The sequence below is a fragment of the Typha latifolia genome, chromosome 4 (assembly GCF_019914945.1).
Source record: "Typha latifolia isolate L0001 chromosome 4, TyphaL0001v2, whole genome shotgun sequence".
Taxonomy (NCBI): Eukaryota; Viridiplantae; Streptophyta; class Magnoliopsida; order Poales; family Typhaceae; genus Typha; species Typha latifolia.
This window is the reverse complement of record NC_133089.1, coordinates 10,927,625-10,955,480: the sequence shown is the minus strand read 5'-3', so window position 1 is coordinate 10,955,480 and position 27,856 is coordinate 10,927,625. Positions and strand designations below refer to the sequence as shown.

Sequence of the window (27,856 nt, the reverse complement as noted above, 5' to 3'; positions counted from 1 at the left end):
CAAAAGTGATCACAACACCACGTCCTATGATCTTACTAGTGCTACCATCACCAAAAGTTACACTACCACCTTCAAAATTTTCGAGAGACTGAAATAATGATTTATCACCGGACATATGTTTAGAGCAACCGCTATCTAAATACCACATATCAAAATTCAAGGTTTTGATAACAGTATGAACAACATAGCACTTAAGATCATTTTTCTTAATCTACACTTGTCTAGTTTTCACACCAATTTTTGAAAATATTGCATTCTTCAAAGCATAACAATTTGGTCTAATATACCCTAAAACACCGCAATAATGACAAATAGGTACAAAATTAGATTTTCTTACCTGACCTTCTTTCTTGTAATTTGAAAGTACCTTTTTCATATTTAAGAAATGTGTAGCTTTTGTAACCTTAGGATGTGCCGGTACACTTAAAGTCACATGTACATCATTTTTTATTGGACATTCTTGAGTGCTTGCAGAAACAAAAAAAAAAAGAATTAGTTTTACTAGTATTTCCAGTATATCTGATATTATAGTTCCATTTTCTAGTAATTTGAGCATTAAGGATCTTGTCCAGCTTGGTTTTTTTCTTTCAAAAAAGTAACTTCTTTAGTAAGTTTTTATGTTTCTAGTTTAGACTTCTTAAGAAGATCATTAAGCTTCTTCTTTTCTTCTTCTAACTTCATCAAGTTTTCGAAGGCTTCATTTAGTTGAGCATATAATTTATCCCTTTCAGATTCTGAGTGCCTCAATTTGCCAGAAGTCTTGATAAATTTTTTCTTCATTTTGTATGTCTCTTGAAATAATTCATCGTACGCCCTCTATATGTCCATATCATCATTGCCATCTTTCTCTTCACTTGTGCTCACGTTCTCACAAGAATTGTTTGATGAAACAATTGATGCAGTAAATATTATAAAATTCTCTTGTTCAGGTTTAGAATCACTACCATCGAGCTCATCTGAATCATCCTAAATAATTTTTATAGCTTTTCCTTTTCTTTTAAACCGATTTAGACATTTTACCACCACTAGAGACCTTGCCCTTTTGTTTCAAACTCACAAGTTGAGTAGGAGCACTAGACTCTTTAGACTTGTTATGAGGTTTTGAATTTTTTTAACTTATCAGAAACATCCTTTGAGTTTTTAAATAATTTTTAAACTTCTTGACAAAAAGAGCCAACATCTTTGGATCAAAATCACTATTATCATTGCTATCATTCTCAATCTTTTTGCACAGAATTCAAAGCAACCCCTTTAGATTTTCTAGGTTGACGAAGAGTAATTTCAAAAGTCTGAAGATTCCTAAGTAGTTGTTCAACTATAATATCATTAACATATTTATTCTTTTCAATAGCTGTAACTTTAGATTGAAATTTCCCAGGTAAAGATCTAAGAATCTTTCTAACAATCTGATTTTCAGGAATCTTTTCTCCAAGATTAAAGCTAGAGTTGACAATATCCCTAAGTTTGGCATAAAATTCATCAAAAGACTCATTGTCATCTATGTATAAAGTTTCAAACCTAGTCGTAAGTCTCTAAAGCTTGGATAATTTAACAGTAGGAGTACCTTCATGTGCAGTCTCAAGAATATTCTAAGCTTCCTTAGCAACTTCACAACTGCAAATTTTGTGAAATTCATCAAAAGAAACACCACTAAAAATTGCCTTAATGGCTTTACTATTCCAACCACACAATTCATAATCTATTTTATCCCACCTGTCTACAGGTTTGATAACTTATTTTTTTTATCAATGACATAGTTGGAGATGTCCAACCATGATCAACCAAAATCTAGACTTGTTCATCTATAGACTTTATAAAAGCCCATATTCTAACTTTTCAATATGGATAATTAGATCCATCAAGCAAAGGAGGTCTAATAGTTGATTCCCCTTCCCTAGAAAAATCTATAATCCAAAAGATCTCTCTAATGTAAGAAAGACTTGCTCGATACTAATTGAAAAAAAAAATTCTAGGGCAAACCCTAAACTCAACTATAAAACCTTTAACTAGTAAACTTGAAGATGAATAAAGAAAGCTAAAAAGTAACCAGCACAAACACGCACAATTTACGTGAAAAACCGCAAATTAGGGTAAAAACCATGGATCCTTTACGCTAGGATCAAATCAACTACCAATCAAAAACAAGTACAAAAATTGCTTATAGATTACCCGCTGAAACCTATAACTATATCTCAAGATCTCTTGTTTGCTAGACCCCGCGATAAGACGCTTCTAGTGATTGATGACACTGATCTCTTTGACCCTTAAGATCAAACTGAATCTTGTCTTAGTAACTCTCAAGATAAGTTGCACAATGCTGCAACGATCCAAAACAATCTTTGAACCCTCAATACTTGTAGCTTCCTGATGAAGAACTTCCACTCAAATCTTTTCTAAAGCTTCAATTCCCATTCTCCAAAACCTTCATATCTTCTAGGCTCTTAAGACTTATATAGGTTTCCAAGGATAGATGAAAAACCTAGGTTTAAGTCAGCCCAGAATTGATCAACTTTGTAAGTGCGTTTGAACGCACAAAGAGTCGTTCGAATGCGCATAGCATAAGTAGTCCAAACAACCAAGGCTGGTCAAATGCTCACAAGGCACAATCAAATGTCAATTAAATCTCACTTCTCTCGGGAACACGTGTTCAAACGCTTCTCGTGCCGTTCGAACACCTGTTGAATGCCATTGCTCTCAAGAAAACACATTTGAATGCTTCTAGTGCTATTCAAATGCCTCCAAAGACCGTTCGAATGCATAAACATTGGAACACTATGATTGTGACTTTTAAATAATTATATTGTATCATGCTTTTTACAAAAATCTATCGATACAATAGGATTTTGTTCATAATTGCCAATAAAATAAAGTTACAAACATAATAAAGCAAGTTACGATTGTAGTTTGAAGACCTTTTGAACCCACTTAGACAACTAAAGAGATTATTTAAGACTAACTATGAAAAGTTATACTCAACTAATAAGGATTAAAGAAAATCAAAAGCTTCATGTGAGAGTTAATTGGAACAAAATCATATTCTTTGTTGTCTACTTAAAATAAATATAAGGGTAATTTGCACCAAAAACATACTAAGTTTTTGTTTTTGTCACTCAAACTCATTTTCGGTTTCTTTCGCAGATGAGATATTTTCCTTTATTTAAAAAAAAATTTCTATTATTTAGTGCCTCGTTAAATGGTGATGGGATATTGTAAGAATAGAGAAATTTGAACCAAACTCTTCTTCTTCTTCTTCTTCTTCTTCTTCTTCTTCTTACATCCGGTTATTCCAATGGTGGATGGAATAAAAATTAAAGATTTGCAAGGGAAGCTTCCTTTTACTTATGGACGTTTGCACATTTACTTTGTAGTTGGTATATTAATTTGTATTGCTTGATTTCCTCTAAGAAAAACTTAATCTACGTTGCAAATAAGCTATGGTACCTAGTTATGGACACTTTTGTTTACCTAACATAATTTCTTAAGTGTACATAAGAATTTTTTTTCCCAAATTGAAATAGCTAAAAGAATCATCCTTACTTTTTTCCTGACTGTGATTCATAATTTTTTTTATATAAAATTCACAGTTATTTTACAAAATTGATAAAATTAACTATGAAATATGATCAGAAAAAAGAGGATGAAAAAGAGTGAGAGAAATACTATCCTCTTTAAACTTTTGGAGACATTTTATAATCATTAATATTTTACTAATGTACTCTTTTTATGTTTCTTCTTTTATCTCTCACTTCTTCACCACTTTTTATGTCTTCTTTTTCTTCTTTAACTATAAATAATTCTATACAAGCATCTCATACAAATAAAATAAGGTGGTGGAAGAGTGAGAGATAGAAGAAAGAAGTATAAGAGCAGAGTAATATTCTTTTGTATAATTGTATGAGAGGCTTGTACAACATTATTTCGAGTAGAAAAAGAATAAGACAAGGAAGGAGGTGGAGTAATGAAGAAGAGTACATTAGCAAAATATTAGCAATTATGAAATGTCTCCAAAAGTTTGAATAAGTTAGTATCTCTCTTATTTCTCCTAATCTTTTTTTTACTATAATTCACATTGTTTTACAAAATTTACAATTAATTTATAAAATTTATAAAATAACTACGAAATACGATAAGAAAAAAAAGGATGATAAGGAGTGAGAGAGATAATATAATATTCAAACTTTTCGAGACATTTTATAACCACTAAAATCTTGCTAATGTACTCTTTTCTATTTCTTCTTTTAGCTAACACTCCACTACCTTCTTTGTCTTCTTCTTCCACTAAAAATAATTATGTATAAGCCCAAAAAAAAGGTGGTGGAGGAGTAAGAGATAGAAGAAGTAGAAGAAGAGTAAATTAACAAATTTTATAAATTGATTACCAATTTTGTAAAAAGAAATATGAATTATTGTCGAAAAAAGGAGGAGAAAAAAAAAAGAAAGATACTACTATATTTAAACTTTTGGAGATATTTCATAACCACTAATACCTTTCTAACGCACTCTTCTTAAATTTCTTATTTTATCTCTCACTCCTCCATCACCTTATTTGTCTCTTTATTTTTCTTCTGCTCAAAACAATTCTATGCAAGCATCTTATACTTCGTAGCTAGAGTAGCTAGAGTAGCTAGAGCCTCGTTGTGAGCATCATCACCAATTTGGCACTTGAAACCACTTTGACAACCCTTTGGTTTAAGCGCGATCTCCACTTTAACCAATGAGGAAGGTTTGAGCACCTTCGTTTACTTGAAGGATAGAGATTGTGGCTCAGGCTCCAAGTTCTTATTAGGAGGTTCCTTAGGGATTTCAATGGTAACTACCACAGCTTGCTGTTGAGCCCCGAAGGACAGGCTCCTCATGCTCCAAATCTAGGACGAGGACAATAGAGTGCTTCAGGTTCATATAAATTTAGTGACTATTGGTATGTCTACTCAGACGATAACCATTAGGTCACCTCTTTTGAGTTATGGACACACAAGGAAGGCCAAAACATGTGTGTCAAATATACAATCCATCAACAATTTAGCGATGGATGATAAAACGTAGCATGTCACAACAAAAGTGTTTGATTGATTAGGCAAAAGTGAAGGGTCAAAAGGATGGTGGGGGAGAGGGATAGAGGAGTTAGGTGGGAAAGTTGAATAACAAAATTAGGGTTAGAGTGATGTGCAAATGGATTTGAGGTGCAGTGAGAAGCCGTAACTAGGTAGACCCATCTTGAACACTCAAAGTTACATGGATCGATAAGATAGGTGAAGTGTGCATAGAATAGGTAAGAAGCTTAAGAATAGAAGCCTTAGATGTAGGCACTGAGAGACCAATAACATTAATGGACAAATCAAGCACCATATCATGGTGGGGCTTGGGAAGAAGTGAAGGTCCACTACTTAAGGTACTAAATTGGTATAATTTCATTCTCACCCCTTGGACTATTGTTATTTTTTACTAATCACCCCCTAAATTTTTTTTCTATATAATGACCTCCTAAAATTTTATTTTTGTTACATAATGACCCCCTAATGGAACGGGTCAAGTGAGGTATTTTCTGATAGTTCAAGGGTTCATTATGTATCAAAAAAAAGTTCAAGGGTCATTATGAGAAAGTGTGATAGTTCAAGGGGTAAAAATAAATTATCCCTACTAAATTTGATATACTCTCTTGGTGGAAGACAGAAGATGCAAAGTATCCTATATTATCACAAATCTTGTATGTTTAAATTGAAATAGAATTGCATTTAAAATTGTATGAAATTGTTTGTTGTATTACTTGATATGTTTCAATTTGTGGATTTTTAGTTCAATAGTTAAAGTAATGTCATTCATTTATTTTTGTTGATCTTATTTTTAAAGTGTATCACTGCTGAGTTAGCTTGTTTGAAGATTAGAAAAATGTGTATACTAGTTTTTTGAATACAAAATTATGTGGAATGTTATAATGTTGAATGTTGTATGGTTTAAATTGTTGTGAAATTGGTGGTCACTTTGGAATGTTGGTCTTTTGTTATATCAAATTTGATTATTGTACTTAAATTATATTTTAAGTCTTGGTGTAGCATAGTTATTATTACTAGGTGAGCAGGGTTTATTAAAAGGTCTAATTGCCTAAGCGTGTGTCATAGAATATTTTAGTTCAATTCCAATGCTGCAGTAGATATATAGATCAAGTGGCAATCTTACCAAATGAGCATTTATTATTTGATATATCATATGCATATGATGTGCATTAGATGTATAGAATACATAACCATAGATCTTATTTTTCATATTATTTGCAAGATAAATATGATATATCAAATATGAATAATATTTGATTTGTAAACAAACACATAACCATGTCTAGATGATATCAATTATATTTAACACAGTCTATAAGTATGCATCTTATGTTTTTGCAATGAATTTATTAGTTGATTTTATCAGTTTTCCACTCTAAGAGATTCAATTTCTATTCATATTCTATTAAAATTCTATTTTTATATTTAGTTTCTATTCATATTCAATTAAAATTCAATTTATATTCGGTTCATATTCATATATGTTTAATATCCAATTGGTATCAAAAATATATCCATATAATTTTAAATCTTGCTATCCATTGAATATTTTTATTCGAATCTATATCCGAGCAACAATATAGATCGGAATATGAACAAACAATTTTCAACTTTTTTTTTTCATTTTTTTTTAAACTCTGATCGACCTGGAGCTACGCTCACAAAAAAAAGATCTTACCATTCTCATATTCTCTCCCTCTCAATATAAATTTCGAAATAAAATAGAAGGGCAGAGAAAAGCCAAATTTCTAATCCTCCTCCGCGCGGGCTAATTAATTTAAAGCAGAGCCTATGGTTCAAATCGAAGTGTCTGAACCTCAAAGACACAATTTCGGTCCAAAGATTTTCTACTATACCCTTGTACTCTCCACTAAATCTACCGAACTACCCCCAATTCTTTTTACCGCAGACTACCTACCGTTCCCACAGTGACATTACTGCTGATTTAGGAGAACATTGAGGGCAACAAAGTAAATTTAGTCCTCAATTCCAACAAAGGAATCTGAAGCGAGGAATCCGGAGACAAAGGTCCACTGAACCAAAGAAAAGAGAAAAAAGGAAGCTTTTACTCCAATTTCCGATCTCTTTTCTACTCCAATGGCGTCTTAAGGTTTCACTCTCGCCTCTTACCCCAAACCCTAATCCTACCTCCAACCTTAACCAACCCTAGACCCGAAGTCCTTCTCTTACTTCTTGCCAGTGATACCAGTCGCCGATGGCTGCCTTGCATGCGCGGGAGGCGACGCCGCCGCCGGTCATCGGGAAGGCCGGGAGGTTGACGGTCTTCATCACCCCGCCGCCGACGCCTAGGCCCTCCGAGGCTGCGAGATCACAGAGCATTAGCCCTAGGGCGAGCCCCAGCCCCAGTCCTAGCCCTAGAAAGGCGTCTCCTTTGCCGGTGAAGGCGTCTCCACCGTCTCCTTTTCCGGTGAAGGCGTCCCGGCCGACTCCTTCGCCGCCGGTTCAGGTCCCACCGCAGCAATTCGAGAAGCCGGCGGCGAAGTCCTCGGGATCGTTTGGGTTCTTCTGGGACGCCGTTGCGAAAGTCCAAGATGGTAACTTTTTGATGCCTGTTTGGCTAATTGTTGGGTTGTTTCGACTTTGATGTGCTTGGTGGTTGTGATTGGCAGCTCATTCGAGCTTAGATGAGTACTTGGCGGATTGGTTTGGGCTGAACCAGTCGAAGTATCAGTGGGCGTTGAATGATTACTATGAGAACAACGGAAAAGTAAGTGCTTTTTCGGTAAGTGTGGGGACATTTTCTGTTTCTTTTCTTTTTCTTTTTTTCTTTTTGACCTTGACGATCTCTACCTATAATTGTGGACTCACTGTGATGTATGTTAATTCTCTTTTTTTCTCCTTCTCCTTCTAATTTGCTCTTTTTCTGAGTAGGAATTTGTTTACTTTGGTTTTAAAAGAAGAGTTTCTTTTTTCCTTTTTCCTGCTTTTTCCAACATTTCTGTATTGCTTCGTTTTATCATCTAGTTGGATTTCTGCCCTACTAAGTGTTTGCATTGTTTGTATTCTAGATTCTTTATGGAGAATATGATATGGTTAATTCTTTAACACTTTTTACTAATTAATAAAAGTTATAAGCCTCACTGCCTGCTCCATTCTATGTCTGATCTCTTGTTCTTTATTTTGCGAAGATATCTTATCCCTTTTGCTTTCAGCACTGAGGTTTGTGCATACTCAACCTAGATAATGTAATCAGTGTATTTTCCTTATTACGAACGACAATTACCTTAAGGTAACTGAACTTTTATTTGTTTACTTCGCATCAACCATCTCTCTGTCTCCATGCATCTGTATAACACTGCTGAACTCTTTTAGGTGTTTGTAGCCAGAGTTGCATGATTTCACTTTTTTAATTGGACTTTGTGTCTTGTTTCTATACAAACTGGTTTTCTGCTGATCCCACATTTTGTAGTTCATGCTTGAACTTCCATCAATATACTTCTGCACTATGAAGTTCTTTAGAGAACACTGAAGGAACATGTTTCTCTGCTCTTCCTTGCAGGACATAATTTTTATTATTTGTTTTCTGCTACAAATCATAGTACATGCAGTTCCTTATATGGGGGATATAGAACATTGTAAAATTTCTATCACAAAAGTGCTTTTTTATTTTGCAGCAGAAATATATGATGCACCTCTTTGGTGCAATATAATGCCACAATGACATTGAATTTTACCTTAAGTAGTATTAGTAGGATACTAAACAAGTATTGTGTCAAGAATCTTCAGAAATGCAGCACTGCACAATTTAGTGTTAAGTGAGTTAAAGACACTAGACAAGAGAAGTCTCTTCGCAGATTCAATATAGAAAGGTCAAAGTTGATACTTTGCATCTTAGGTGATGTTTTGTGAAGAGTTGAGTAAATTTTGCACTCATATTAATTCTCTAGCCCATGTGGTAAATTGTCAGAAAATGAAAGTTTGACCTTCAGAAAAAGATTTTAGTTTCATAGATTTTTATTAATCTTTGTTCAAAGTAAATCAATATACAACCATTTTTCCAAAGGTATGCTTACTGTTATTGGTTATTAGCATTTCCTATTAATAGTTGATTCACTTAATATCAAACTTTAATTTGAGAAAACTAGAAAAATTGTGTCGCTTCTAAAAATGATTTCTGTATTTGCTTGACTATGAAATAACAACATATCTTTTGAAAAGATCATCACTTGATTGTTTGGTTTCTCGGTCTACATCAATGTTTGTTGAATTTGTGAAGTCAATGTTTTTCCCATATTATTATATAGTATATCTAAATGGTATATTTCTATATTAGTGTCTTTAGAAATCTAGAAGATTTTATTGAGGTTGAAGTTAGATGAAATAAGGAAAGATATATGTGTTAGGTCATGTTGTTTATATCATTTTTGCAATGAAAATATTTTGCAAACAAGAATTTATCTATGTTAATTTTATGGATAGAAAATGTATCTTACACTAGAAGTGGTGTAGTGCTTCTCAACCTAGTTGATGCATAACCAAGCTTAGGGTGAGCATTGTTTCAAAAATTGTTTGGCGAGTCTATGGTGGCTTCTAGTGTTTGTGGTGCTAGTTTTAAATTTAAAGAGGGTGACATTGATTATTCTCATATTTAGAAACAAGAATCTTTAGCAATGTATTGAAAGACGGCTGCGGGTGGTAGACAATCACCCTAGCGCCTAGAGTCTAAGCGGAAGGCGGGTGACAAGGTGGTCTAGCATTTTTAATATAAAAAAAATAAAAATAAATAAATCAACATATATGATACAGATATATAATATACATTATACACTTATGTGTAACCAATATAGCAATTAATTCCTCCAATTAATTGCTCTATTTGCCTAGCATAATAGATTAAGATTTAGTGAACATTTGAACAATCAATAATTCAAGACTGATAAAAAGCTCGAGAGTTCAATAGTGCTATCGCTGGGAAGAAGTGGGAGAGACTGAGAGAGAATGAAAAAGAATGAGAGAGAGAGAGAGAGGAAAGATCATACCGTTGCTTGTTGTTGTCGACCATTGTCCACAAGCGTCCGTCGTCGTCCACAATAGTTCGCTGCTGCATGCTGCCAATCACTGCCACCCTAGCTGATTGGTCGCTTGGTCGCCGCTTGCTTCTTTCAGCCATGGAAGAGAGAGCTGGAGAGGACGATGAAAAAAGAGGGCTTTAGGGTTTTAAATTTGATTGATCGAGAGAGAGAGAGAGAGCAGCAAGAGATAGGGTCTTTTTTAAGTGGTTACTTAACCCCGATCCGTTTAAAATTGAATCCGGCCCACTTCCAACCACTTTGATTTGCTTCACTAGTTGGCAGGCTGAACCACGAGCTCGCAAAGGCGGTAGGTTGCCAGCCTGCCTCGCGCTTTTTAGTGCCTAGGTGGCCCGCAAAGGCCGCAGGCCACCTTATGTTGGTGCTGAGCAGCTTAACAGGGCGGCTGATGCGCCACCCCACCAAAACTGCTTTTAGAAACACTGATTATTAGGAATAAGTTGGACGACAACTTAGTTACACGTTGAGAGAAGATAGCAAGTGATAGATTGAAAAAGATAAGTCACCTATATGGGTGGTGCAATTTCGGATCTAAAGCAAGAAATTACATTAAAATGGACCTAGATTTTTGTAATCTGGATTATAATAGCAATATGTTTCTTTTGGTTTAATTATATTTTTCATCCCCGATCTATGATTCAGTATCACACTACATCCATTACATTCCTAAGAACAGAAAAGAACATACAGTTTGCTGTTTGAATTATTTGAAACTAGCAACTTGCACCATTTATCAATCTGCCTTGGGAGTTTCTTTTGTCAAAGCAACTGACAATCTGCAAGATCACACTATACAATTTGTGAAAGTTGTGAAATTTTGGAATTTAGATAGTTCTAGGGGAAAATTATATGCTTTTATTATTTAGGGTATAATATGCTACTGGGTCATAGTTCAATGGTGAACTATAATTTAGCCTAATTCTTTTGATTGTTTCTTTTGGAATATTGTGTAGAAAGCAATGGAAAGCTTGATAATTATAGTTTTCAGGTGAGCTAGTTCATTTAATAAACTGTATCTAATTAATTGTCAATAGGGGTAATTAGGAGTCATGACTAGTATGCTAATCACATTTCAGTTAGAGCAGAATTCCAAGTCATAAAAATTTTAAAAATAGTATTTTAGGCTCACCATTTTAACGACTTTGTCAGAAATGTTCTAACTTGATAAAGACAGCAAATTCTCTTACCAGAAAATGATAAAGATGGTCTTTTGAGGCTCACCCTTCTGAATAATTCAAGGCATATAACTGATCATTTTAAATTGATCACTTCACCCCTGCATACATAGAAATTTTGGTTGTCTTCTTCGCTATGGTACAACTATGCCAAAAAATCAAATAGAGCAGAATTCCAAGTTTCACTTTCACTGTTATACTTATATTTATAAATCAGACTAAATAACAGCTGAAGTTTTTCATTCTTCTTCTCTCAAGTGACTAATGAGCATGATAAATAAGTACCTGAATGAGGATTTATGGAATTTAGCTTTTGTCTTTTCCTAGCACTGCTGATTGTGTTTGGGCACTTTTCAAGGACAGATGATATTGAGAAATATCAAGGGCCAGTATCTTGAAATTTTTCATCTGTTAATGTTTTCAACTTTAGACCATCAATAACAATGCTTACATGCATTATGATTTTGGACCTGCACTTGTGCAAAGTTAGTTTCAATATCTCGGAACATCCAATTGTAGATCTAGTTAAGTGCGAGTTTTGTTGAGATCTGCTAGCAGTTTTGCCTTTCATTGTGGAACTTCTGCCTCCAAAAGTTCAAATTTTGGATTATGGTAATCTGACTCAATTATAATATGGTAGATGTTGCATTGCATCACTTATATCTTTGTTACTGCGGAGTAAAATACTACTACACTGCTTTGAAATTTACTGAGAAGTACTAAAGTTACATTCTCAGGACGGTAAGGCTGTTCTCTCTTTTTATTCTGAATGTTCCAGTTAATTTGGGGGACATAAGAAAATGTTTGCATCAGCAAGTACCCTTTGTTTAGCACCATTGCTCAGTAGTATGCACCTTGTGTGCATATCACTGATCTATGAATGAATAATGTAGTTCATTCCTACTCATGATTATCGAAGCATTGCACTTGCAAGGCACTACAAAATAAGTAGGGCTTTGTTTGCTTTGAGTGTAGAGACCCTCTTGAACTAGTTTAGGGACTCCTAAACTAATTTAGTAATCAAATATTTTTTTTATCTTTTTTATATCTAATTAAGTTTATTTTTCAAAAAATTAAGACTAAGAAATGAGACTAACTATTAAGTTTGGAGCTTAGTCTCAAACCGAATAAGGTCTAAAATTTTAAGATTTTACTTCGGTTATGTCAGGTATTGCAGCATTTTCTTTTGCATTTAACTATTATATCATATTTTATAGGCAAATTTCATTGTCTTGTATAGTTGATTTATTGTTTTCTTGTCCTTCAATTAAGAATGTGGCCTATATATTATTTCTCTAAACGCTTGCACATTTTCTATATGATGTACTAGACGAATAGATAAAGTAGAAGCAGCTCTTCTTTCTACAGTGTGATGGTCTTGTAATGCATTTATCTTCTGCTTTTCTGTACATAAAATATAAGGAGCTCTTCTTTCTACTGCTTAATATTTTTGTGATGCATTTGTCTTTCATTAAAACAAAAGGTTGGACTGTTTCATAGATATCTTGGCTAATTGAGAGAAGTTACAAATCTTCGAGTATCTACTACTGCATTTTTTGCTTATAAAATTCAATTTCCTGAGTCCTTTTCCAATTTTGCAGCAGAAGGAAGGTGGTAAATCCAAGGAAGTTATTAGCAAAGAGCAAGCTGTCTAAGTATGTTAATATTATTTCCATATGTTTGTTGAGACTTTTTTCTCATCCTTTAGTTCATTCTTTCTCCCACAGTACTTACAGATCCATTTTTTGTTTGCAGCAAGTTGTTTGTGGTATTCTTGGCATCATTTGTATGACCTTGGAGACCATGAAGGATGATTCTGTAACTGTGTAAGTGAGGTTACTAGATCTTTCATGTGTCCCTGCCAAAAGCAATATGGCAGTTTGGTTAAGAGTTCTAGTGTTGAGGTTTGGCATTTTGTTCGCTCTTGGGAGTTTGTAGTATGAGATTCCTTGAACTCTTTTGAGACAGCTGAATCAAATGCAGTGGCGATTAGGAATTATCTTTTTCTTTTGTGAAAGGTAAGATTTACATGCCAAAGCTGGAACAAGGAATACAACTTAATGGTCTGTCAACGATAGTCCCATCATCAACTTTTGGCTGCGCACCAAGTTGAGCTTGTTGAAAATCTTGGATAGATCTGATGAAGTACGGTTTTCATTTGGATCTTGTTCACTGCTGGATTTATCCTTCCTACTCTTGGGCCGGAATTTCCCTTCAATCGTAAGCTTTATTTGTCTTCCCAAAGATTAACGAGTCACAAGGCCTGGTTCTACTTTTGTATTCATTTATTACCCCGTGCAGAAGTCGTTTTATTAGTGCCCATCTCTTTAAAGGCTTCTAAAAGTTGGATGCAATTGCTTGAATAAATGATATCAAGTATAATAAATGAATCAACTGAAATAGATGAAACATAAGTAGAAATACATGCAATAAATTATACAGCACCAATCTTTAGGTTATGTCGAAGCCTTCCATGTCTATTTTCTCAGGAGTGGATTAGATTCTCTACTAGGAGTTGCACCTGTTGACCCATTTCCTGATGAATCCCTGCTGTCTTCACTCCATGGAAGCAAAGCTGTACCAGATGCTAGCATATGTTTGAATGGGTTTGGTGGGGCATGGATCTCCATCTCCCCTTCAAGCATCTTGACCACCTTGCTCATGGGAGGTCTTGCCTCTGCCTGATACTGAACACACCATAGAGCCACCTTAAACATCCTCTCTGCAATCACTTTATCCTCTTCTCCAATATTGGCAAGTGACCTGATCTCCCACAACTGACCGACTTCAAATTTCTCCCACACCAACTTTGGTAGCCACTGCTGGCTCTCCGCCAGGTTTCCTTCGAAGATCCTCCGCCTTCCAGCTATCTCAAACAGCAGCATACCGAAGCTATACACGTCGCACTTGTAGGTGACCACCGGCGATGCCCACATCTCCGGAGCGGCGTAACCTGGTGTCCCTCTTCCTCCCATCATGCTGATATGAGTGTTGTCCCTACTCAACAGCTTTGCTAATCCAAAGTCTGCAACTTTAGGAATCAACTTCTGATCAAGAAGGATGTTTCCAGGCTTTATGTCATAGTGAATTATCCTCTGCTGACACTCCTCATGCAGGTATCTAATTCCTTTCGCTACTCCAGTTGCGATCTCCAACAACGTCGCGAAGTTTGTATCGCGATTGTTGTCGAACAGATAGTCGTCCAGCGAGCCATTCTCCATGTATTCATAAACGAGTGCTCTCACAGTCAAATCGAAACAGAAACCATAGAGCCTAACAAGGTTGATGTGGTATGTTCTACCAATAGTTCCCACTTCTGCCATGAATTGCTCCTCGACTCTCTTATCCAAGTTTCCGTTGAGCACCTTAACTGCTACAAGTACTCCATTTGGAAGTTCTCCCTTGTAGACATCTCCGAAACCACCGGAGCCCAATTTAGTCAAGTAGTTTCGTGTGCATCCAACGATCTGGTGTGGCAAAAACCTGATCGGTTTCTCTCCAGCAATTTCGTTGAGGAAATTCTCGATTGTTGCCATCCTGATCTCGGAATCTTCAACTGTTGCATAAAAAGGTGGAACTGATGGCGCTTCTCCTCTTGTAGGTTGCGTCTGAATGCTAACGGATGGCAGCCCATGCTTATTCGCATACTTGTATATGAGGTAAGGTACAACAGAGTGCCCAATTACAGCTACAACAATTATTATAACCACTGCAAAATTGAAGTTAAAAAGGTTATAAGTAATTGGGATTTTCTCATCGTAATAGCCACTGAAAAGTTTTTATAAAAATATCGTAATTACCACTATATTCTTCAAAATATTATAATTGCTAGTGAAATTATTGTGCTGTTTCAAAAATATTATTTTATTTATTAAATCTAACTAATTATAATTAAAAGTGAACTTAGATTCACAAATACTGTTTTGATTTTGATGTGATTCGGACCAGATCAAATCACCTCAAAAGACATTGGGCTCGATGAATTGAATCTAGTTATCTTATTTATTATTCTTATGTGGTTTAGTTAAAATCTTAGTATGTTAAGATTTTATTTAATTAGCTAAATCTATATCTGCACAGTTTTAAGAAAATATTTGCAGGATATTCTATTATTCGACTTGTATCTTAGGTATGCTTGAAATGAAGGATTAATTGGCTTTTGCCCTTGCATCTTTCGCCGATCCCCTAGTCTCGTATGACATGCCTATTTCTCTCCCTTCGTCTCTCTATCTTAACAGTCTCTACCTCCTGCACAATTTATATCTTTACCACTACCATAATTATAGGCTAATTGCAGCCTTCAACCATTTTATCACATTCACATATGCAAGCCACCACCACCATCAACTACTTAGCCTGCAATCCATCATCACCTTTATCCTATACTTAGGATTCCGTGTCTCTACCCATGGATCCCAAATCTCGTGCAAACCTATCTCATAGGGGATAACTCTCCGACTTTTGTCTACGTTTTCGAAGATATCTTTCGATCTACACATCTGATTTAATGAAACTATATTCATTGGAAAGTTCTCCTTTAAGGCTACCTCGTACCAAAATTTCATATTTGATCTAACGGCTAGATCCTCCGTAACATCTCTCGAAAGTTACATCCTCAAATCTGTCTAGAACTACTATGAACAAATTTGTATAAAATTGTTTAAAATGATTTTAAAGCTATACAATATTTTAATCAATAATGTAGTTCAACAAAAATTATCTTCTTATATGTGAGACAAAAATCAGTTGATAAAAATTCTACAATCAAAACTTCAAGAGGAAAAGGGTATTTTGTTATTTATGCAAGTTTGTTAATCTTAACAATAATCTATTAGGAATATTCCGATAAAAATTAGTCATAATAGCAATTCTAAAAGTGTTAAAAAGGTTAGCGGCAAATATGAAACTTTAAAAACGTAATGATAATTATAATATTTTTAAAAGTTTTTAGTGGCAATTATAAAAAAAAAACTAAGTAATTAATATATAATTAGCTAATATTGGCACATCTTTTAGCTTCTTACCGATGACCACGACGATGACGATGATTGTGGTTGGATCAGGCATCCTGGTGAAGCTAGAAACGAAGAAGGGGAAAAGAAGAACACGAAGAACAACAGATGATGGCAAAAGCTAAGGGGACGAGATACAGTCGTGTATATATATGGGTGGAAGCAAGCTGACCATTCTTTAGAAGAAGATCGGCAAACTGTAAATACGACTAGAAGGGTAACGTTCAGCAGACGTCTAGAATAGATTGACCATTTATTGTTTGCTCGTCAGGGACCACGTCATTCATATATGCAATTTGTATACAGAAGAAAAAAGAAATTACTCCTGTCACAAATTATGTTTGGTGCTAATATCTCTTGTATCATTTTATTCTCTTCTAATTGTATTCAAATTCAAACTGTTACTTTTTTCATCATATTTGACCAATCTAAATGTCAAATTTGAATATACTCATGAGATAAATTTATAGATAATTAGATAAACTCTCCAATGCTTCTAAAATATTTTCAAAGCTCAAATAATAATAATAATCAAATTTCAAATGATAAAGATATAATAAATATATTAAAAAATATATTTTTTATTATATTTCTGTCATCTAAAATATGATCAGTATTATTTTACATGTGAGTAATTTTAAATTACTAATTTTTTAATTAAACACATCAAAATTACATTATACGAAATAAATATCGAAATAAACATTACATGTCATTAACTAAAAATATTAAAATTATATTATATAAAATAAGAAAAAAATTAACCAAACATAATAAAAACAATAGATGTTTAATTTTAAATAATTATATTTTAGGACACATAATTTATTAGACTCATTTTTATAAATAAAAAAAAATTAAATTTAAAATAACTCAAAAATAATTTAATATTAGACTCATTTTAAAGGTCTCGATGAGACCTTTCCAATGGTATTATTTTTGTTAAAAACTGATTAGTAAAACTAATTATATACTCAGTTTAACTAACTAAATTATTTAATAAAGAATACAGATGGAATTAAAATTATTGAATGCAATAATTATTGAGCAATTTTGATATTTTTGAAAAGTTGAAAACACAAATAGAGCCGGGCTCCATTTTCATGGTGGGGCTCGAAATTTGGAGCCCCACTGTTTCTAACTCCAAATTTGGAGCTAGCTTTGGAGCCCGGTTAGAGCTTCACTTGTCTCCAAATTTTAAATTTGGAGTTCAGTTCGAGTTACTCTAACGACTATCTTCAAATTCAAATTGTAAAGTTTTTAAATATAATGAAAAGGCAATGATTTCAGTATAAATATAAATATGATGAAAAAATAATAATTTCAATTTAAATATAATCATAATAGGGTAAAGTGACACAAATTGAACCATAAGGCCGTGAAATGAATTTAATCCTAACAGGAAGTTAAAATATAATCTTCCCTATAAAAAATAATATTTATCAGATCACTACATGAGAAGTTATAACCAAACAAAAAATCAAATAGCTGTCAAGAATCTTTTTACAGTTTTATAATCTCTATATTATGACATATGTTTGACATACAAAATTTGAGAATTAAAATTATACATTATAATAAAAATGTAGATGATAATAAAATTTAACGATAGCAAACAAAAGAAGAAGAATGCTCATGTAAAGAAATGTCTTGAAATTTAAAATTAAAATACTCATGTCCACCAAACATTAAAATTAAATTTAAGACATGACTCGCAGAAGAATGCTCATGTAAAGAAAATAAAAGAACATATGTGAAATCAATTCAAAACAACAAGTAGTGTTCAATTTCTATGAGCTGGGTGCGCACTTTAAATAGTGCGGTGAGCACCTCGACACGAAATTAATGTAGGAGTCCCTATGTAATTTGGGGTTACATGGTGAACAAATGGTAGTAGACGCCTTTGTTTCCTCAAGAGGCCCAGCTCCTCTCGATCTAATTTTATGGGTGTACATGAGTTGTGCTAGTGATTCCTACGAGAGGATCGGGTGTCTAACCAACAGTATCGATTCTTACCAGATACTCTTTCTCATTGGTAAAGCTGGTCGTGTTACTAGGATTATAGAAGACAAGTCTACCTTCAAAAAGAAAAAGAAAAAAAAAAACCTCCCCTCTTCGAAGGTGGCTGCTAAACAATTGCTTGAATAAATGAAGTCAAAATATAGTTGCTGAAATTAATGAAAGAGAGATACAGACATATAGTTATACAACAACAATTTTTAGGATAAGCTGAAGCCTTCAATCTCTTACTTTTTGAGTAGTGGATTAGATTCTATGCTAGGAGTTGCAATTGTTGATCCACTTCCTGAATCTCTGCTGCCTTCACTCCATGGAAGCATAGCTGTACCAGATGCTAGCATATGTTTGAATGGGTTTGGTGGGGCATGGATCTCCATCTCCCCTTCAAGCATCTTGACCACCTTGCTCATGGGAGGTCTTGCCTCTGCCTGATATTGAGCACACCACAGAGCCACCTTAAATATCCTCTCTGCAATCACTTTATCCTCTTCTCCAATATTGGCAAGTGACCTGATCGTCCACAACTGACCGACTTCAAATTTCTCCCAAACCAACTTTGGTAGCCACTGCTGGCTCTCCGCCATGCTTCCTTCGAAGTTCCTCCGCCTTCCGGCTATCTCAATAGCAGCATACCGAAGCTATACACGTCGCACTTGTAGGTGACCACCGGCGATGACCACATCTCCGGAGCGGCGTAACCTGGTGTCCCTCTTCCTCCCATCATGCTGATATGAGTGTTGTCCCTACTCAACAGCTTTGCTAATCCAAAGTCTGCAACTTTAGGGATCAACTTCTGATCAAGAAGGATGTTTCCAGGCTTTATGTCATAGTGAATTATCCTCTGCTGGCACTCCTCATGCAGGTATCTAATTCCGTTAGCTACTCCAGTTGCGATCTCCAGCAACGTCGCGAAGTTTGTATCGCGATTGTTGTCGAACAGATAGTCGTCCAACGAGCCATTCTCCATGTATTCATAAACGAGTGCTCTCACAGTCGAATCGAAACAGAAACCATAGAGCCTAACAAGGTTGATGTGGTATGTTCTACCAATAGTTCCCACTTCTGCCATGTGAGCACCTTAACTGCTACAAGTACCCCATTTGGAAGTTCTCCCTTGTAGACATCTCCGAAACCACCGGAGCCCAATTTAGTCAAGTAGTTTCGTGTGAATCCAACGATCTGCTGTGGCAAAAACCTGATCGGTTTCTCTCCAGCAATTTCGTTGAGGAAATTCTCGACTGTTGCCATCCTGATCTCGGAATCTGCAACTGTTGCATAAAAAGGTGGAACTGATGGCGCAGCTCCTCTTGTAGGGTGAGTTTGAATGCTAACTGATGGCAGCCCATGCTTGTTCACACACTTGTATACGAGATATGCTACCACAACTAGCCCAATTACGCCAATCACTGAAACCACTGCAAAATTGAAGGTAAAAATTGATAAGCAGAAATGCATAGTTAGCTTAGAGTAGTGGTACATGGTTGTTTAGCTTCTCACAAACACCGACGATCGCGACTGTGTTGAATGCTTTGTTAGCTTGATTGTTAAAATCTTGAAATGAGTCTGGCGATGGAGGTGTAAATTCAAATGACATCTGGTGAAGAGGAATCAGTAGCTACAGCTATGAAGGAAGAAAGAGGGAGAAATGAAGAAGAGAAAGAACAGATAATGGCAAAACCCAAGGAAGTGAGGGCAGATCGATTTGATTACGTACTTTACTTGGGACTTTGCTTTGCTAATACGTCTCTATCTGGCCGGAAGCAATAGCGAAGCTGATTAGTCTTAAAGTTACTTACTGGGTCTTTAAGGAATAGCGAAGCTGACCCAGCAAACCCTGAATACGAGTAGTAGGATAGCGTGAAAGCGTACCGATTAAATAGATGGATTGCTACCCACGCGGTTTTGAAAATTTATTTGATTGAAGTCAACGGTGGTGCAAAATAAAGGATGGAACCAGAATTCGTTGTTCGTGAGGGGCCACATCATTCATATATGCAGTTGTGTATAAAAGAAAAGGACCTCTAATCACAAATTATATTGCGTGTCGGATCTGTGATATTCCCTTGCCTCATATGCCTCCGCTTTTGATGCTAATATCATTTTTGTAGTTTTAGTCTAGTGAACAACTTCTTGGAACGCACAAAACGGCAAAGTCAACGGATTCAAGGATGGTAAGCACGCATACTTCATTCGGGTCGGAAGATTACCCTCAAAAAAAGGAACAAAGAAAATAGCAAAAAGCGAGTGTAAAATAGGTCAAATTCTCAAACTTATTTAATAAATAGGTAAATTACTAAACTATTCAGGATAAAAGGTTAAATAGCTTTATGTGAAAGCAATTCACTAGATTAGCGAACTTATTCGTATAGTTGAAATAAGATAATAATATATAACAAGATTGAGAGAATATTGAAGTAAAAAATCGATGTCTTTGATCGAGGTTTGCTTTCATCAGAAGCAGTTTTTAACCATTAATTTTTTATCTATTGTCTAGAAAAATTTGAAAACTCACCTATTTGCCCTATAAGTTTGAAAAATAAATCTAATTCCATGAAAAGTTCAAAATGAATGAAACAAGAGGAATATATATATATATATATATATATAGAGAGAGAGAGAGAGAGAGAGAGAGAGAGAGAGAGAGAGAGAGAGAGAGAGAGAGAGAGAGAGAGAGAGAGAGAGAGAGAGAGAGAGAGAGAGAGAGAGAGAATGGGCACAAATATAATATAAAGAATTTTTTGTCATTTGTGTTGTAGGTAATCCATGTGTTGTATCCGAACCATAGTAGGGATAAAAAACAAACAAAAAACAAGATTTATTTAAAAAGAAAAACAAACTAGGGAGAAATCACTAGATTCAACATAAATTTAAAAATATCAAGTAGTATAAAATTCATATTTGTTAGATTTTTTTATTGATAAATTTGTGATTAAATAAAGTTTATCATAATCTGTCTTCCTTAATTATGTATCAGATATGGCACAATGCTTGAGAATTGCAAATGTGATATAAAGAAAAATTGTTACTTTTATACCCTTGCTTGATACAGCTATTATGAAAAATTATGTATCGTGTGATTGTATTTTGGGTGCCTTATTTAAACATCATCAGACACATCTATAACCGTTAGCATGTGATCCATGTTTAGTTAAAGGGTAAATCAACGAGGACTTTCACTAAGTAGCTCATTGAAATGATAAATTCAAATAGGAGAAAGACTTTAATGTACAGTAAAATTGATTGTTGAGAATCTTGTACTATATTTAATAGTGAAACATATGTTACGAACCAAATTTGGATTGGTTCGGACGTAAAAAATTATAAAAATTTAGGTGGACGTAGCCTCATGAGATAGGGTTCTAATGACTCTAGTTTTACCTAAATCAAAGGTCGGGAAGAAAAGTTAAAAATAAAATAGTAGAGATAAGTTAGAGAGGGCAAAATAGTAAATATTTGACGTTATAGCGGTCGTTGGAGGGTGTTAGATGGCCAAGGGTGGTGGTGGATGGCCGTATTGTAGGGTGTCTGTTGGAAGTAGGGCGTGACTAGGGTTTGGAAGATTGGGATATTTCTACGGCTATGATCTGCTCCTAGAAAGATAAAGCGATCTAACGGCTAGATAAAAGATAAGGATGAAAATAATAAAATTAAGATTTCCTTCAATGATAATAATCAACACATGTCCACCCCTATTTATAGCAGTGAAATCCCTAGGGGATCGGATTCACATGCAGATTATCTGATTTATTTGAAACTCAAAACAATAAGATAAAGCTAAGTAACTAACTTAACTCAACTCGACTTGACTTGATGCGAACCGAGTCAAATCGGATCATATCAAGGGGAGATTGGGCTCAATGGATTGAGTCTAGTTATTTTATGTGCTTATTTGTTTTAATTAGAGTTTTATTAGGTTAGAATTTGTTAGTTAACTAATTCAACTCTGCATAGTTTTAAGAAAATATTCAAAGGATATTGAACAGATGACCAAATTTTACAAAACTACTTGAAAAAGATCTTGAAAAAGATCGAAGACGTCCTAATATACAACTTCTGTATTCAAAGTTTCTTCAGATTTGGACTCTATCTGTGGCAGAACAAAGAATCAATTTGAGAAGGATAAGAAATGCCGATTTAACTAAGTCATATTTATCTCTAGGTCATGTTTATCTCTTATGTAAGCACTTAAGACAAGTCTAGTTAAGTCATATAAGCCACTAGGGCAAGTTCAATTAAGTCATGTAAACTTCTAAGATAAGTCCTAGTTCAAGTCGTATAAACTTTTACGGTTAATATAAGATAAGTCCTAATTCGAGTCGTATAAATATTTAGGGCTAGTCCGAGTAGAACTCATTGTACCTGACCTCTATATATAAAAGGGCTGGATTTCTTTGTTGATGATGGAATATAATGGAAGGAATATTGAGTTAAGTTAAGTTAAGTTTATTTACCTTGCATTACTTATCATTCTTATCTTTTGCCGTAGCTGCTAAATTGTCGTTATCTTTCTAGGAGTAGATCTAAGTTAGAAACCATAATTCTTCCTCCAAGCCAAAGCCACCATCACCTCCAGCAGCCAACTTATCCTACGGCCGTCCACCACCACCCTTGGCCATCCATCGCCCTCTAACGACCACTACAACATCAGATATTTACTATTCTGCCCCGTTCTGACCTTATTCTACTATTTTAATTATATCTTTCCATCCAAACATCTGATTAATGTGAAACTAAAGTCATTAGAATCTTATCTCATGAGGCTACTACCATTTAAATTTTCAAAATCATCCTAGGACGAATTATTTCATATCTGGTTCGTAACATGACTCAACTTAACCTTTGTGGTCGGATCATAACAATCCACCAAGCTTCCGACACCTTGTCTTTAAGGTGACTAGTCTCTCACATCCTTGTACTCATACAATTTGTCGTGCCAATCAGTGAATTTGGGTTCGTCTTCCTCGAGTTCGCCTAGGAACATGACATGGGCTAGCTGACGCTTGTATTTATCACCGGGGAAAAATTGGTCATCACAGTAAAAACACAAGCCTTTTCTTCAATGCTCTTCTAACTCGTTAGGTACAAACCGATGCGTGATCATCCGTTAGTTAGGCTAAGCTAATGGTGCAGGCTAAGTCAGGTAGATGTCGTCTTTAGTGGGCTGTGGGCTTGGGCCGTCTTTCTTCTCTCCTCTTTGTGGATCTGGTTTAGTTGATCCAACTTGGACTATATCAGAATAGCTAAGGAGAAGGCCTTATCAAAAGTAGTGGGCCTCAAAGCCTTGACCTCAACTTAAATGTCAGGCCTGAGCCCACTAACGAAGGTACTCTCAGGGCCAAGTTAAACCAGTTAGTGACTCGATTGCATATCCGCTAGAATTCCTCCTGGTAAGCTCGAACTATTATTGACTAAGTTAGCTTAGTCAACATGGCCTGAAAGTCCTCGTACTAGGTTGCACCAAACTGACCACAAATCACATCAAAGTCTTGCCAATACTCGAATGGTCGAGTCTGCTTAGCCAACTAGTACCACCTAATCGCCACGCCCTCCAAGTGGAATGAGGCTAGCTGGACCTTCTGATGGTCGGGCGTGCCATAGTATGTAAAAAATTGCTCCGCTAGATAGGTCCAGTCTAGTGGGTCTCCTTTAGAGAATTTTGGGAAATCAAGCTTGACGGTTGGAGCTTGGATCCCAAAATATGGTCTGTCATCGCAAGCGAAGTGACTCGGGGTCGAGGTTGGTCTCGTGGGTCACAGGCCCATGGGTTCGGCACATGACACTCTTGGGCTGCACGATGGTTTGGCTCAGTTTGATGACGTAGGCCCACCGATTCATTCCACCATTCTTCCTCGGTCTCATACTCGTGCTCGGGGTCTTGGTCATGGGTTCCAAACTGGTTCACACGAGGTGGTCGAACTAGTTCACAAAAATTTGGCCTGCCTCAAAATCGTGCGCTCCATCTCTTTCATTCTAATAACCTAACCCTAATCCTAGGGTTGAATTTAGAATTTGGCCTAAGGGCGCTACCGCAGGGTGCATAGGGGGCGACAATGGCTGGGATCGATTGTGGGTCGCCAATAGTCGGCCCCTAGTTGGTCCTTACGGCGGCGAAATGGCGGCAAGCGACAGGGAAACCCGATTATTGAGCTCTAGCTTGAGGGGCTGCAACATCGGCCATGGCACATCGCTGGTGGGTCCATAGGCCCCGGGCAGCTGCGGAAGGGACCAATGGCCCCACTATGAGGGAGCAGCGGCAGTGGAAAGTTGTGGCAGAGCCACCCCGACGTAGGGGTAGCTTCCCGCAATTGTGGCTGTTATGTTCGGCTACCCAACCGTCGTCGTTGGCTGTGGCGGCCACCATTGGCCGGTAGTCCGCTTGAGGAAGCCAACCGTGGCTGTTAGTGGGCGTGGGAGCGTCGGACCCACGGCCACCAGCCATGGGTTTGCTGCAGCACAAACTACCGTCGCTAGCGATCTTTCAACTAGGGGGGTCCCGTGGCCACTATTGTAGGTGGTTCGGGTATGGCAGCGGCATTTGGGAAGGTCATTAGGGCCGGAGGAGTCCCCACCGCCTCCAGAGGAGGGGTTAAGGCCACGATTTGTGCCGGCTCATCCCCTCCCTCACGGTTTGGTATTGGTGGCCGGGACTGACCTGGTTCCACCATGGCCGGCGGTGCTGGCGGCGCGAGATGGCCGTTATGAGTTAGGAGAGCTATCGTCAAGGCTTGAATAGCCTCCGTGATAGATCTAGTGATCTCATTAGAAAAATCTTTAAAGATTGCCTTCGCCCACGTCGATGGCTCGTCAACTATTGGTGGTGGGGGTGGGGGCACTAGATCAACTCCCATAGGAACGGAGATGAGATCCTGGTCCTTTATAGTCGATCCCTCCTCATTGGTCTTGGATCGCGTGTTAACCATCTTTCGAGGAACGTCGGCTCTGATACCAATGTTACGAACCATATCTAGACCGATCCAAACATAAAAAAATTATAAAAAATTAGATGGGAGTAGCCTCGTAAAATAGGGTTCTAATGGCTCTGGGTTTACCTAAATCAGAGATCAGGATGAAAAGTTAAAAATAAAATAGTGGAGATAGGTCAAAGAGGGCAAAACGGTAAATATTTGACATTGTGGTAGTTGTTGGAGGGTGGTGGATGGCCGTATTGTAGGGTGGCTGCTGAATGTAGGAGGTGGCTAGGGTTTAGAAGGTTGGGATATTTCTACGTCTATAATCTACTTTTAGAAATATAAAATAATCTAACAACTAGATAAAAGATAAGGATGAAAATAATAACTAGCTAAATTTAGATTTCTTCCAATGATAATTATCAGCACATGTCCACCCCTATTTATAGAAGTGAAATCCCTAGCGGATCATATCCACATGCGGATTATCCGATTTATTTGAAATTTAAAATAAGAAGATAAAGCTAAGTAACTAATTTGACTCAAGTCGACTTAACCCATGTGGTCATATCGTAACAACATAATAATCCAAGAGCTTAATCTGATTTGTGATTTTTTTCTTCTCTTTTGTTGAATGAGAATTTCCATCGTTTAGAAAATTGTGTCTAGATTGTTTAATGTATTTCCTACTCTGTATTGAATTGGTTTTTAATGTTTCCTATTTTGTTTATATTTTATAAATTTGATTTTATTTGGTCTTCCAAATTTAGTAGAATTCAATTTTTGAGTTTGACCTGGATTTGACTTTTCGTATCTCGTATTATTTTAGTCTCGAACATTCAATTAGTATTAGAATGGGTTCCTCTATCTTAGAGATTCTTAAGATATTAAATTACCTAAGAAGATTAGTCAAACGTTAGGCATACCCTTATTGGTTACAATTATTCCTATTAAAAAACAGCATGTTTGGATTTCTATTGTTAATTGTTATTCACCCCTTACTAAAAACTCAGGAGAATTTTCTGAACATGGATACCTTGGGGTGGAATAGCAAGGCCATTAATACTATTTTTAATAGTGTTTCCTAAGAAGAATTCCGAAGGATATGTAATTATGAAATTGCTAAAGAAACTTGGGAGATTCTAGAACATACAACTACATATTTCATTAAATTAACTAAACTTTAGAGCTTGATTACTTTTTCTGAGACCTCGTAATAGAAATATCTAAAACATTCGCTGAGTTCTATGCAAAGTTAAACTACATTGTGAACTCGAGCTTCAAAATTGGAGAGCAGATCCTGAAGAGCCAAATCCTCATTAAAGTCCTTCCATCTCTATAGTAAAGATTTTAACCAAAAGTAATGGCTATTGTAGAAAGAAAGAATGCCAACTTCATATAGGAAGAACAATTGGTAGAAATTATGAGTCCACTTTATGACTTCCTTAGAAGGGATAAGGTATATAGCTCTTTTTTCTCTCATAAAAAGAAGACTTGAATTCCAATAATGAAATTGGTCCTGAGTTAGTTGCCTATATTTATGAAATTTAAGAATTAAGAATTCTAATCCAAGTGATGGTGATGTTACAGATAAATTTGGACCGATCCAGATGTAAGAAAATTATGAAAACTTAGATAGTGATAGCCTCACGAGATAGGGTTGCTAGAAGAAGGTGGTGACTAGGATTTGGAGTGCGTGGAAGGGTTCTATAGTTACAATCTACTCCTATGAAGATAAAAACGAACGATAAAAATGATAAATATGATTATAAAAAAATAACTAAATTTAATTAATTTTCAATGCTTGGATGCTAAGATTAATAAACAAAGAAGCTCAACACTTCTATATATAGAGGTCAGATACTATGAGTTCTACTCCGACTTAGCTATAAAGGTTTATACAACTCAAACTAGGACATGTCTTAAAGGCTTACATGAGTTAATTGAACTTATTTTAGTGGTTTATATAACTTAACTAGACTTATTTTAAGGGATTACATAAGTATGAACCAATTAAAAGATAAATATGCTCGATCCATCGAGCCTAATGTCCTCATGATGCGATCTGATCTGACATGGCTACGGAACAGTAGCAAGCGGCGACAGAAAGGCAAACTCGAGCTCAAGCTCCAGTTGGTGTAGCAATAGCCATAGTGCGTCTCCGGCGGGTCCCCCGGCCCTCGGCGACTGCGGAAGGGACTTATGGCCTTACTGTAGGGGAGCGGTGGCGGCGAGAATCCGCAACAGAGCCACCCTGGAGTAGGGATAACTTCCCGCGATGATGGTTGTTTGGTTCGGCCATTTGACAGTTACCAACAACTGCGGCGATCACCACTAGTTGGCAATCGGCCCGAGGAAGCCAGTCATGGCTGTGGGTAGTCGTGAAAGCAGCAAACCCGTGACCACCAACATGTGAAGAATCAGATATATACTTCTTTAACACTGACACATTGAATACATTATGAATTTGAGCCAAATTGGGTGGTAAAGCCACTCTATAGGCTGCAAGCTCCACCCATTCAAGAATCTCGTAAGACTTTATATACCTAGGGCTTTGCTTTCCCTTCTTTCTAAATTGAAACACATTCTTTCAAGTGAAACTCTTGAGAATACTTTGTCTCCAACTTGAAACTCTAGATA

General features: G+C 36.1%; 2 protein-coding genes and 1 pseudogene across 5 annotated transcripts; 1 reads left to right on the top strand and 2 right to left on the bottom strand.

Annotated features, from left to right (window-relative positions):
- The first annotated feature begins 7,029 nt into the window (after window positions 1-7,029).
- Window positions 7,030-13,276, top strand: LOC140787254 (uncharacterized). 4 transcript variants are annotated; one of them, XM_073136067.1, is made up of 4 exons: window positions 7,030-7,606; window positions 7,682-7,794; window positions 12,879-12,932; window positions 13,033-13,276. In XM_073136067.1, the coding sequence occupies exons 1-3, from the start codon at window positions 7,267-7,269 to the stop codon at window positions 12,930-12,932; spliced, it is 507 nt and encodes a 168-aa protein (XP_072992168.1). In that variant the 5' UTR covers window positions 7,030-7,266; the 3' UTR covers window positions 13,033-13,276. The 4 variants fall into 4 exon arrangements, with proteins under 4 accessions (XP_072992168.1, XP_072992171.1, XP_072992170.1 ...); XM_073136070.1 differs by having other exon boundaries at window positions 7,036-7,606; window positions 7,682-7,779; window positions 12,882-12,932; XM_073136069.1 differs by having other exon boundaries at window positions 7,036-7,606; window positions 7,682-7,779.
- A 359-nt stretch (window positions 13,277-13,635) lies between these two features.
- LOC140787253 (rust resistance kinase Lr10-like) lies at window positions 13,636-16,439 on the bottom strand. Its single transcript, XM_073136066.1, has 2 exons — window positions 16,302-16,439; window positions 13,636-14,986 (listed from the first exon to the last, which is right to left on the bottom strand). Exons 1-2 carry the CDS (start codon window positions 16,342-16,344, stop codon window positions 13,755-13,757), a joined length of 1,275 nt encoding a protein of 424 aa, XP_072992167.1. The 5' UTR covers window positions 16,345-16,439; the 3' UTR covers window positions 13,636-13,754.
- A 1,999-nt stretch (window positions 16,440-18,438) lies between these two features.
- LOC140786799 (rust resistance kinase Lr10-like) lies at window positions 18,439-20,021 on the bottom strand (annotated as a pseudogene).
- Between the last annotated feature and the right edge of the window lie 7,835 nt (window positions 20,022-27,856).